The sequence below is a fragment of the Mytilus edulis genome, chromosome 6 (assembly GCF_963676685.1).
Source record: "Mytilus edulis chromosome 6, xbMytEdul2.2, whole genome shotgun sequence".
Classification (NCBI taxonomy): domain Eukaryota; kingdom Metazoa; phylum Mollusca; class Bivalvia; order Mytilida; family Mytilidae; genus Mytilus; species Mytilus edulis.
Window position 1 is genome coordinate 29,016,475 of NC_092349.1, and position 13,779 is coordinate 29,030,253.

The window sequence follows — 13,779 nt, forward strand, 5'->3', positions numbered from 1 at the left end:
TCAAAGACCCTATAACTCATGTATGGGATCTGTTGAACCGACGCATCTGTAAAAATCTCGGTGATTTCCAAATTTAAAAAGAACTTGAAAACGCACTGATTGGGGAATGGAATGCAATTCCAAAACGGCAAATTCAAAAGATACTAAATGGAATGCGAAAACGCTGGTAATCCGTCATCTATGCACGTGGAGCATGGTCGACATATTGATTCTTTTGCAACAATACTACATCTACAGTCGTCGAGGATTCCCATCTTCAGACTTTATTCAAATAAGTAGTGGCTGTATATACATGCATTCATGAAGGATAAGTCCTTGTTTTAATTTATTTACGCTATTGGAATACGAAATAAACTTAAACTAAGAAAACGAATCCAAATTGATTAATTATCATTGATTACTTTAAAAGCTCAATGATTTGTGTTTTTTTTTTGGCATTTCGAATATGTTGATACATATTTGCCACTGGACATAAAGCAATAATCAATCAAACAACCTATTCAGTGTTAATCATTAAGATTTTCGAAATCTTACACATGATAATGTAAAATCTGATTTTATCTTAAAGTGTTATGGAAGTTTTACATTAATTCATTTCACATTTATAATAATATCTCTGTTTCTCTCTCGATGAATTAACAGATGTTCCTACAATTAAATGCGGACAATGACGATTTTGTTTACACCTATCATAGATTTTATTTTATAAAGTAAATTCCCAAATCGGCAACACAAACCTATCAGACGAATATACTTTGAAGTTATTTGAAGTTTGCATTTTTATCAAGAAAAATAATGACCTCGCACAGGTCATTATTTTGTGCGTTAGAGCATATTTCATTGAAACATGGTATCGTTCGGGTTGATTCTTCGAAACAATAACCTATCCTCCTGAACGAAAATAACTCCATATAGGTATATTACTATGTGGAAAATCACAATTAAAGTGAAAGAATCAGAAAAAAAACCTCTGACAAATCATTGGCATCTCGTAGCTGTTGCCTATCAGTTATGTATACGTGTCCAAAAGCATATGGCAAATTGACAATAAATCTGAAGATGCAAACCCGTATGAAACTTTTGACTTCTCTATGTACCAACATCCAACCATATTAGTATGGATTTTGCTAATTGTTGAAAGCCATACGGTGACCTGTAGCTGTCAAGTTCTGTGACATTTGATCTCTTGTTAATAGTTGTCTGATTGCCAATCACCCCACATCATATCGACTAACCTTGACAGGCAATATATCCTCAAAGTTCTTTACCTTACTAAATTATTTGTTTCGAACGTCACTGATGAACCCTTTGTAGACGAAACGAGAGTTTAGAGTATATAATTGTAACCTTGTTTCTATGGTGAGTTTATGTCAAATCACATTGCGATTTCACAGTTAGATGTATGCATTTAACAGTTTTCGTTTCTTCTATGATTCATGGATTTACTATTGGTGTTTATCACCCCTTCAACACTATTGGCTTGATCGTAGTGGTTAGTTTTTTATTGGTAGAGGAAGCTGGAGTGCAAGGGGATAAACTCAAACTTTTTGAATGAAAAATGTCTATCCAAGCTGGTCAATTATGTCACGGTAGAATTAATAACCTCTGATTTGACAGATACCTTTGTAAGTGATACAGTTATTGAACTATTGGTGTCACAAGTCCATCCGCCTTTCACTTTTGATTAAAGTGTTACACTTACATTTCACGTATATAAGATAAACGTATACATTAACTACTAATTAGAAATAATATAGGTCAACTGGTGAGACACATAGGATATACTGATACGTTCAAATGATACAGGACACACACATCTTTAGTAATAAATATACAATAAATGTACAAATACGTTTTAAAATATAATTAGCATTTTTAATTGAACATCTTATACTTAGTATCCGGTCTTAATTGTACTTTGTTATTTGCTTCAAGAAAAGGATTAGCCTATTTCAGAATATTAGAATGAACAAATTTAAATGTTGATTAATTTTCTGATTGTGTTTTCTGCACTTAAGTAATCAATTCAAACAAGTATATAATATCATGACTAAAGACAAATTTCAGTTTCGATGATAATATCAAATGGGGATCGTTCTTCCGTTAAAAGTTGTTATAAAGTCCCATTTGCAGATATAAAACAGGAAAGCAAACAAAAAAGTACCTGACTACTTATTATATATTTTTCCTTTAAAACACCTTTTTCAAGCTGAATGTAACTGAGCAGACGGTATGCGTATCTGATTGTGCAATTTTCTCTTGAAGCATTAGGAATAAAGGGAACGTTAAAAGTATTTGATGATACGGTAGACATTGTATTAAACGAATGACTGAAACAATGTAACAAACAATGTATACCTTATTTACTCTATCTGGATCTAAATCTCCTCTTTCTAATAACAATTGGACCATCCTGAGGTTTTTATCTCTTACAGCTATGTGTAAAGGAGTGTCACCGTCGGTCTGAAATAAAAAAAAATAATATGTTTGATTTACTTTTATATAGGTAAACAAGAATTTAAAAGTGTCTTACAATGAAAATAAATAAACTCATCATAGATACCAGGACTAAATTTAGTTTATACGCCAGACGCGCGTTTCGTCTACAAAAGACTCATCAGTGACGCTCGAATCCCAAAGAGTATTACTTCAATTCAGACTTGTAATGAAAAACAAAATAGTATTTGTATTATGAATATTGCATTTCTCAATGAATAATATTTCATACATTCCTATGAAATCAAGAAAAAAATAATAGTTGACATACAGTGTACAACATATGGAATGTCATCAAACACAACGCTAAACATTTATAATGAATAATGACCTATATAAATGTATACTTAGAAACTTCTCGGAATAATATATACAAGTTTGTGTGATTTTCTCTTTTCCAGTATAACATTGTTACGATTGACAGTGATGAAAATGTACGCTCTTTGTTCCTGATATTCCATCTATCTCAATGACAGAGAGAAACTGTAAACATGATCAACATGACAAGATCTGCAAATTTATCGATATGATCAAAAACGCAATTTGACAAACTATAGGAGATTTGCCATGATATTTCAACTTTTTTTAATAATTAAATTTGTTCGTATGAAAATTGAAGACCTTTCTGTAATGATTCTGACTTTGGTAAATGTACTATATTATGCCTGGTCAAGCTTTTTAAATGACCACATCATCTAACACTACAGTACAATTATGTACAAATTATCTGCCATGATCTATGTCTATTATCTTGTTCACAGACATATTTTGTGTTATCTACGTGCAACAAAGATATATTATGCCAACAGGTACAAATGATGAACAAGCTTCACGCACTTAAGTTCAGAAAAGAGTTCTTTTAATAAGATAAAATAGAAATGCTATATAGATATAAGAAGATATGGTATGACTGCCACTAAAAAATGCTACATCAAAGTCACAAATTTCACAGTACAGATCAAAGTCCGATTTTCAACACGGAGACTTGACACACACCGAACAGCAAACTATAAAGGCCCCTAAAACATTCAATATGTCTGTTTGAATGACTAAATTGCAAATTGATGCATGTTCCAATAATCATACATTATGGGATGTATAGATAAATATCTAGGGAATGATCAATGTAATATAATTTGCTTTTTATTCCTCATTTTAATTTCCATCCGTCAGTTAAAACTTTATGATACGTGAACCCTGTTGGTTATTTAAAAAGAGCTTTTGAAGTTTAAAAAAGGATATGGAATTGTTATCCTAAAGATACCAAAGGGGCAACTAAAAACTATAGTCAAAATTAAACTGACATAAACTAAAGAAACAACGTTTACAAAACATTCAATAGAAACTTAAGACTTAACAACACGGGCCTAATTCAAATGTAAGTAAAACATTCATTTGCTTTTGAAAAATAATGATGTCTATATACTTTTGCTTTATTTTACCTTTTTAATTACAATATTCATTTTCATTTGTTTAATTAATTGTAAGCACATGTACTAAGAAATTATTGGTACGGCTATTATAAACATCATTTTTAGATGAAAATTGTTGCCTCGGCGATCTAATAAACATAAAATTTGACACAAAGAAAGTAGAAAACACAAAGAGATACTTTATTCCTCATACTTTTTACCTTATCCTTTTGATTGGGATCTATATTTGATGTTTTGAGTAACAGTTTGACCATTTCGAGTTCTCCACCTCTAGCAGCTATGTGTAAAACAGTGTCCTCGTCCTGAAATAAACAGTAGAAATACTGACAGTTCTTATCAATTTTCTGATAAAAAAATATAATTGTATTTCAGCAACATTCAATATCAATTAAATAAATGCAATAGATAGTAAAACAGTTTTTGAAATATATAGATTTGGTGTATACGTTACAGTTGGGTGCAGACTAAGCATTACATTACAGCAGACATGGCAGAGTCGAACGTGAACAGAATTATTAGAAAATTACAGATGGGTGCGGTCCTAACCTTGACATAAGTTAACTTGGAGTTAACTTATTGACTGCTTTCTAAGTTAACTTGAGAATTTTTAAGCAGTCAAGCAAGTTAACTTCGTCGTTGGTGGACCAGACCTACGGTCTGCTTTTTTAGGACTGCTGCAGACCTATCGACAGGTCTGCTCCAGACCAGACCTGTGGACAAGTCTGCTTTCAACCAGTCCTGAGGACAGGTCTACTCCAGACCAGACCTGTGGACAAGTCTGCTTTTGACCAGTCCTGAGGACATGTCTGCTCCTGACCAGACCTGAGGACAGGTCTGCTCCTGACCAGACCTGAGGACAGGTCTGCTCCTGACCAGACCTGAGAACAGGTCTGCTCCAGACCAGACCTGTGGACAAGTCTGCTTTTGACCAGTCCTGAGGACATGTCTGCTCCTGACCAGACCTTAGGACAGGTCTGCTCCTGAACAGACCTGAGAACAGGTCTGCTTCTGACCAGACCTGTGGACAAGTCTGATATTGACCAGATCTGAGGACAGGTCTGCTTATGACAGATTATCGTTATAAGAGTGTTCATATCAGACTTGAGCTTTAATTAAAATATGTAAACAACATTCGCATTGTTTTTCCACAGATATCATTTATTGTTTACTCGCTAGACTCTACTAGATATTATACAAATTCTCTTTTTTTTATTTGATATAAATGTATTCTTATATAAATAAAAAAAAATGCCATACAATCACATAGAGAGTTTGTTTTTTTAGAAGGTTATCCAACGCATCGGAACAATATTCTTATATCACGGGATATCAACAACATTGTCGACGTTGCTTCGTTCCCCGTTTTTTACCTGTCCCTTCCTAAATTTTACTTTATATATATGCATGGATATTTTATTGTTATTCAATATTGAACTTGTTTGCATTGGATTTACTATTCTATTTTCCGCAGAATATTCTAACAGAAATTGTACAGTGTCCGTAAGCATACGGTGTGGTAAAACTATCAACAATCTCGTCAAATTCGTCAGATTTATCCAGAGATTTGTCTTCGCCGATTATAAATTAATATTATAGTGTATGGGACGTCCCAAAATTATACTCAATGCGAACCATAATTAAATAGTTGCCACTTGACGTTTAACTATAAACAAAGTCAATCAACCGACATAATAGATAAACAGTATACTATTCCCAGAAGAGAACCTCAAATACCTTTTTTTTTATTAAATCATTGTAACTAGTACAAATGAATTCAGACATGTCAGTGTTGGTACTTTGATAATGAGGCATAATAGTTTTGTTTAACATACCATCATGAACTATTATATGTAGTGACTGTTATTATGAATAAAGAGATGAAATGCTGACACTCTCAATTTATGCGGGTTTTTTTTTTGCATTGATAGTTTTCCAATATTATTGATTACATGTACATTTACGGTCCTACTTAAATGTGCACTGGAGTGCCAGGAGAAGACATTAAGGCGCTCGGTACAATACTATGCGGGTATATAGATTTACAATTTAAAGTTCATATATGGTCAGTTTTGGTCAATGCGGTCTAATAATTTTGTTGTATAAGTCAGCTTGAGGTATGAAAACTACTGAAATTTTGTTACGTATCAATATTTTGAATAAAAGGAGGACATGCTGGTATCCTAAATTTATGCAAACAAAAATGTGTTCTTATTATATTGGAATATTGCTGTCCATTGTATTATACATTGAATCCTGACACAAAAAATATGGCTGATTAACTATGCGGGTATATAGATTTACAATTTAAAGTTCACATATATGGTCAGTTTTGGTCAATGGGGTCAAATAATTTTGTTGTACAAGTCAGCTTGAGGTATGAAAAATACTGAAATTTTGTTACGTATCAATATTTTGAATAAAAGGTGGACATGCTGGTATCCTAAATTTATGCGAACAAAAATTTGTTCTTATTATATTGCAATATTGCTGTCCATTGTATTATACATTGAATCCTGACATAAAAAATATGGCTGAATTACTATGCGGGTATATAGATTTACAAATTAAAGTGCATATATGGTCAGTTTTGGTGGATGCGGTCAAATAATTTTGTTGTACAAATCAGCATGAGGTATCAAAACTACTGAAATTTTGTTACGTATCAGTATTTTGAGTAAAAAGAGAACATGCTGGCACCCTAAATTTATGCGAACAAAAATTTGTTCTTACTATATTGCAATATTGCTTTACATTGTATTATCACATGTTATACATTGAATCCTGACATAAAAAATATGGCTGATTTACTATGCGGGTATATAGATTTACAAATTAAAGTGCACATATGGTCAGTCTTGGTCAATGCGGTCAAATAATTTTGATGTAAAGTCAGCATGAGGTATCAAAACTACTGAAATTTTATTACGTATCAGTATTTTGAGTAAAAAGAGAACATGCTGGCACCCTTAATTTATGCAAAACAAAAATTGTTCTTATTATATTGGAATATTGCTGTCCATTGTATTATACATTGAATCCTGACATAAAAAAAATATGGCTGATTAACTATGCAGGTATATATAGATTTACAATTTAAAGTTCACATATATCATGTATATGGTCAGTTTTGGTCAATGCGGTCAAATAATTTTGTTGTACAAGTCAGCTTGAGGTATGAAAACTACTGAAATTTTGTTACGTATCAATATTTTGAATAAAAGGAGGACATGCTGGTATCCTAAATTTATGCGAACAAAAATTTGTTTTTATTATATTGCAATATTGCTGTTCATTGTATTATACATTGAATCCTGACATAAAAAATATGGCTGATTTACTATGCGGGTAATAGATTTACAAATTAAAGTTCACACATGGTCAGTTTTGGTCAATGCGGACACAAAAGTTTGATGTACAAGTCAGCATGAGGTATCAAAACTACTGAAATTTTGTTACGTATCAATATTTTGAATAAAAGGAGGACATGCTGGTATCCTAAATTTATGCGAACAAAATTTGTTCTTATTATATTGGAATATTGCTTTACATTGTATTATACATTGAATCCTGACATAAAAAATATGGCTGATTTACTATGCGGGTATATAGATTTACAATTTAAAGTTCACATATGGTCAGTTTTGGTCAATGCGGTCTAATAATTTTGTTGTATAAGTCAGCTTGAGGTATGAAAACTACTGAAATTTTGTTACGTATCAATATTTTGATTAAAGGAGGACATGCTGGTATCCTAAATTTATACGAACAAAAATTTGTTCTTATTATATTGGAATATTGCTGTCCATTGTATTATACATTGAATCCTGACATACAAAATATGACTGATTAACTATGCGGGTATATAGATTAACAATTTAAAGTTCACATATATGGTCAGTTTTGGTCAATGCGGTCAAACAATTTTGTTTTACAAGTCAGCATGAGGTATCAAAACTACTGAAATTTTGTTACATATCAATATTTTGAATAAAAGGTGGACATGCTGGTATCTAAATTTATGCGAACAAAAATTTGTTCTTACTATATTGCAATATTGCGGTCCATTGTATTATACATTGAATCCTGATATAAAAAATATGGCTGATTTACTATGTGGGTATATAGATTTACAAATTAAAGTGCACATATGGTCAGTTTTGGTCAATGTGGTCAAATAATTTTGTTGTACAAGTCAGCATGAGGTATCAAAACTACTGAAATTTTGTTACGTATCAGTATTTTGAGTAAAAAGAGGACATGCTGGCACCCTAAATTTATATGAACAAAAATTTGTTCTTAATATATTGGAATATTGCTTTACATTGTATTATACATTGAATCCTGACATGAAAAAATATGACTGATTTACTATGCGGGTATATAGATTTACAAATAAAAGTGCACATATGGTCAGTTTTGGTCTATGCGGTCAAATAATTTTGTTGTACAAGTCAGCATGAGGTATCAAAACTACTGAAATTTTGTTACGTATCAGTATTTTGAGTAAAAAGAGAACATGCTGGCACCCTAAATTTATGCGAACAAAAATTTGTTCTTACTATATTGCAATATTGCTTTACATTGTATTATCACATGTTATACATTGAATCCTGACATAAAAAATATGGCTGATTTACTATGCGGGTATATAGATTTACAAATTAAAGTGCACATATGGTCAGTCTTGGTCAATGCGGTCAAATAATTTTGATGTAAAGTCAGCATGAGGTATCAAAACTACTGAAATTTTATTACGTATCAGTATTTTGAGTAAAAAGAGAACATGCTGGCACCCTTAATTTATGCAAAACAAAAATTGTTCTTATTATATTGGAATATTGCTGTCCATTGTATTATACATTGAATCCTGACATAAAAAAAATATGGCTGATTAACTATGCAGGTATATATAGATTTACAATTTAAAGTTCACATATATCATGTATATGGTCAGTTTTGGTCAATGCGGTCAAATAATTTTGTTGTACAAGTCAGCTTGAGGTATGAAAACTACTGAAATTTTGTTACGTATCAATATTTTGAATAAAAGGAGGACATGCTGGTATCCTAAATTTATGCGAACAAAAATTTGTTTTTATTATATTGCAATATTGCTGTTCATTGTATTATACATTGAATCCTGACATAAAAAATATGGCTGATTTACTATGCGGGTAATAGATTTACAAATTAAAGTTCACACATGGTCAGTTTTGGTCAATGCGGACACAAAAGTTTGATGTACAAGTCAGCATGAGGTATCAAAACTACTGAAATTTTGTTACGTATCAATATTTTGAATAAAAGGAGGACATGCTGGTATCCTAAATTTATGCGAACAAAATTTGTTCTTATTATATTGGAATATTGCTTTACATTGTATTATACATTGAATCCTGACATAAAAAAATATGGCTGATTTACTATGCGGGTATATAGATTTACAATTTAAAGTTCACATATGGTCAGTTTTGGTCAATGCGGTCTAATAATTTTGTTGTATAAGTCAGCTTGAGGTATGAAAACTACTGAAATTTTGTTACGTATCAATATTTTGATTAAAGGAGGACATGCTGGTATCCTAAATTTATACGAACAAAAATTTGTTCTTATTATATTGGAATATTGCTGTCCATTGTATTATACATTGAATCCTGACATACAAAATATGACTGATTAACTATGCGGGTATATAGATTAACAATTTAAAGTTCACATATATGGTCAGTTTTGGTCAATGCGGTCAAACAATTTTGTTTTACAAGTCAGCATGAGGTATCAAAACTACTGAAATTTTGTTACATATCAATATTTTGAATAAAAGGTGGACATGCTGGTATCTAAATTTATGCGAACAAAAATTTGTTCTTACTATATTGCAATATTGCGGTCCATTGTATTATACATTGAATCCTGATATAAAAAATATGGCTGATTTACTATGTGGGTATATAGATTTACAAATTAAAGTGCACATATGGTCAGTTTTGGTCAATGTGGTCAAATAATTTTGTTGTACAAGTCAGCATGAGGTATCAAAACTACTGAAATTTTGTTACGTATCAGTATTTTGAGTAAAAAGAGGACATGCTGGCACCCTAAATTTATATGAACAAAAATTTGTTCTTAATATATTGGAATATTGCTTTACATTGTATTATACATTGAATCCTGACATGAAAAAATATGACTGATTTACTATGCGGGTATATAGATTTACAAATAAAAGTGCACATATGGTCAGTTTTGGTCTATGCGGTCAAATAATTTTGTTGTACAAGTCAGCATGAGGTATCAAAACTACTGAAATTTTGTTACGTATCAGTATTTTGAGTAAAAAGAGAACATGCTGGCACCCTAAATTTATGCGAACAAAAATTTGTTCTTACTATATTGCAATATTGCTTTACATTGTATTATCACATGTTATACATTGAATCCTGACATAAAAAATATGGCTGATTTACTATGCGGGTATATAGATTTACAAATTAAAGTGCACATATGGTCAGTCTTGGTCAATGCGGTCAAATAATTTTGATGTAAAGTCAGCATGAGGTATCAAAACTACTGAAATTTTATTACGTATCAGTATTTTGAGTAAAAAGAGAACATGCTGGCACCCTTAATTTATGCAAAACAAAAATTGTTCTTATTATATTGGAATATTGCTGTCCATTGTATTATACATTGAATCCTGACATAAAAAAAATATGGCTGATTAACTATGCAGGTATATATAGATTTACAATTTAAAGTTCACATATATCATGTATATGGTCAGTTTTGGTCAATGCGGTCAAATAATTTTGTTGTACAAGTCAGCTTGAGGTATGAAAACTACTGAAATTTTGTTACGTATCAATATTTTGAATAAAAGGAGGACATGCTGGTATCCTAAATTTATGCGAACAAAAATTTGTTTTTATTATATTGCAATATTGCTGTTCATTGTATTATACATTGAATCCTGACATAAAAAATATGGCTGATTTACTATGCGGGTAATACATTTACAAATTAAAGTTCACACATGGTCAGTTTTGGTCAATGCGGACACAAAAGTTTGATGTACAAGTCAGCATGAGGTATCAAAACTACTGAAATTTTGTTACGTATCAATATTTTGAATAAAAGGAGGACATGCTGGTATCCTAAATTTATGCGAACAAAATTTGTTCTTATTATATTGGAATATTGCTTTACATTGTATTATACATTGAATCCTGACATAAAAAATATGGCTGATTTACTATGCGGGTATATAGATTTACAATTTAAAGTTCACATATGGTCAGTTTTGGTCAATGCGGTCTAATAATTTTGTTGTATAAGTCAGCTTGAGGTATGAAAACTACTGAAATTTTGTTACGTATCAATATTTTGATTAAAGGAGGACATGCTGGTATCCTAAATTTATACGAACAAAAATTTGTTCTTATTATATTGGAATATTGCTGTCCATTGTATTATACATTGAATCCTGACATAAAAAATATGACTGATTAACTATGCGGGTATATAGATTAACAATTTAAAGTTCACATATATGGTCAGTTTTGGTCAATGCGGTCAAACAATTTTGTTTTACAAGTCAGCATGAGGTATCAAAACTACTGAAATTTTGTTACATATCAATATTTTGAATAAAAGGTGGACATGCTGGTATCTAAATTTATGCGAACAAAAATTTGTTCTTACTATATTGCAATATTGCGGTCCATTGTATTATACATTGAATCCTGACATAAAAAATATGGCTGATTTACTATGTGGGTATATAGATTTACAAATTAAAGTGCACATATGGTCAGTTTTGGTCAATGTGGTCAAATAATTTTGTTGTACAAGTCAGCATGAGGTATCAAAACTACTGAAATTTTGTTACGTATCAGTATTTTGAGTAAAAAGAGGACATGCTGGCACCCTAAATTTATATGAACAAAAATTTGTTCTTAATATATTGGAATATTGCTTTACATTGTATTATACATTGAATCCTGACATGAAAAAATATGACTGATTTACTATGCAGGTATATAGATTTACAAATAAAAGTGCACATATGGTCAGTTTTGGTCTATGCGGTCAAATAATTTTGTTGTACAAGTCAGCATGAGGTATCAAAACTACTGAAATTTTGTTACGTATCAGTATTTTGTGTAAAAAGAGGACATGCTGGCACCCTAATTTTATGGGAACGAAAATTTGTTCTTATTGTATTGCAATATTGTTGTCTATTGTATTATACATTGATTCCTGACATAAAAAATATGGCTGATTTACTATGCCGGTATATAGATTTACAAATAAAAGTGCACATATGGTCAGTTTTGGTGGATGCGGTCAAATAATTTTGTTGTACAAATCAGCATGAGGTATCAAAACTACTGAAATTTTGTTACGTATCAGTATTTTGCGTAAAAAGAGAACATGCTGGCACCCTTAATTTATGCAAAAAAAAAATGTTCTTATTATATTGGAATATTGCTGTTCGTTGTATTATAAATTGAATCCTGACATAAAAAATATGGCTGATTAACTATGCGGGTATATAGATTTACAAATTAAAGTGCACATACATGTATGGTCAGTTTTGGTCAATGTGGTCAAATAATTTTGTTGTACAAGTCAGCATGAGGTATCAAAACTACTGAAATTTTGTTACGTATCAGAATTTTGAGTAAAAAGAGGACATGCTGGCACCCTAAATTTATACGAACAAAAATTTGTTCTTATTATATTGCAATATTGCTATCCATTGTATTATACATTGAATCCTGACATCAAAAAATATGGCTGATTTACTATGCGGGTAAATAGATTTACAAATTAAAGTGCACATATGGTCAGTTTTGGTCAATGCGGTCAAATAATTTTGTTGTACAAGTCAGCATGAGGTATCAAAACTACTGAAATTTTGTTACGTATCAGTATTTTGTGTAAAAAGAGGACATGCTGGCACCCTAAATTTATGGGAACAAAAATTTGTTCTTATTGTATTGCAATATTGTTGTCCATTGTAGTATACATTGATTCCTGACATAAAAAATATGGCTGATTTACTATGCGGGTATATAGATTTTACAATTTAAAGTTCACATATGGTCAGTTTTGGTTGATGCCGTCAAATAATTTTGATGTACAAATCAGCATGAGGTATCAAAACTACTGAAATTTTGTTAGGTATCAATGTTTTGAATAAAAGGAGGATATGCTGGAACCCGAAATTTATTCGAACAAAAATTTGTAGTAATGTGTTCAAATGAATTAAACTATTGCAGATTGTGACTGCATAGTTCAAGGATGTATTACTAACAAGGACGTATACAACTAACATCAAATATACTTCTTTTCAAAGATATACATAATAAAGTGCAAATATGGTTGAATTTGATAGGTATAATGGAATATATATCCAGTGCCCGTTATCATTGTAACCAAGATCGTTTTTATAATTGATAGATAGTCAGATCACAGATAAATTTGTGTTACAAGCAACGTTTTATGCGTACTTAATTTTCAAATAATTCATTTTGTATTTAATACTGTTTATAAAACGGAAGTATTAATTTTACTTTATTTTCGATGTTTATACTACGAAAAAAAGATATAAAAATATTTTTAAAAAATCGTATAGAGCGGTCCTGGTTACAAGTTAACTTAGTGTTGAACAGACCAGTCAAAAGTTAACTTGGGAACAGGTCTGGTTTTGATCGGATTTGTCAAAGCAAAAGTTAACTTATGTTAACTTTGTGGCAGGACTGGTTTCGAAGTTAACTTATGTTAACTTTAAGACAGGACTGGTTCCGAAGTTAACTTATGACAGGACTGGTTCGAAGTTAACTTA

General features: G+C 31.1%; 1 protein-coding gene across 1 annotated transcript in view; it reads right to left on the reverse strand.

The window, feature by feature from the left end:
- The window catches only part of LOC139526329 (putative ankyrin repeat protein RF_0381), a 72,951-nt gene that overhangs the window by 14,053 nt on the left and 45,119 nt on the right, over positions 1-13,779 (reverse strand). The window contains exons 10-12 of the mRNA XM_071321462.1: positions 4,892-5,035; positions 4,130-4,231; positions 2,359-2,463 (exon numbers count right to left, since the gene is read on the reverse strand). Coding sequence (XP_071177563.1) covers positions 2,359-2,463; positions 4,130-4,231; positions 4,892-5,035 — 351 coding nt within the window. The remainder of the gene's footprint in view (positions 1-2,358; positions 2,464-4,129; positions 4,232-4,891; positions 5,036-13,779) is intronic.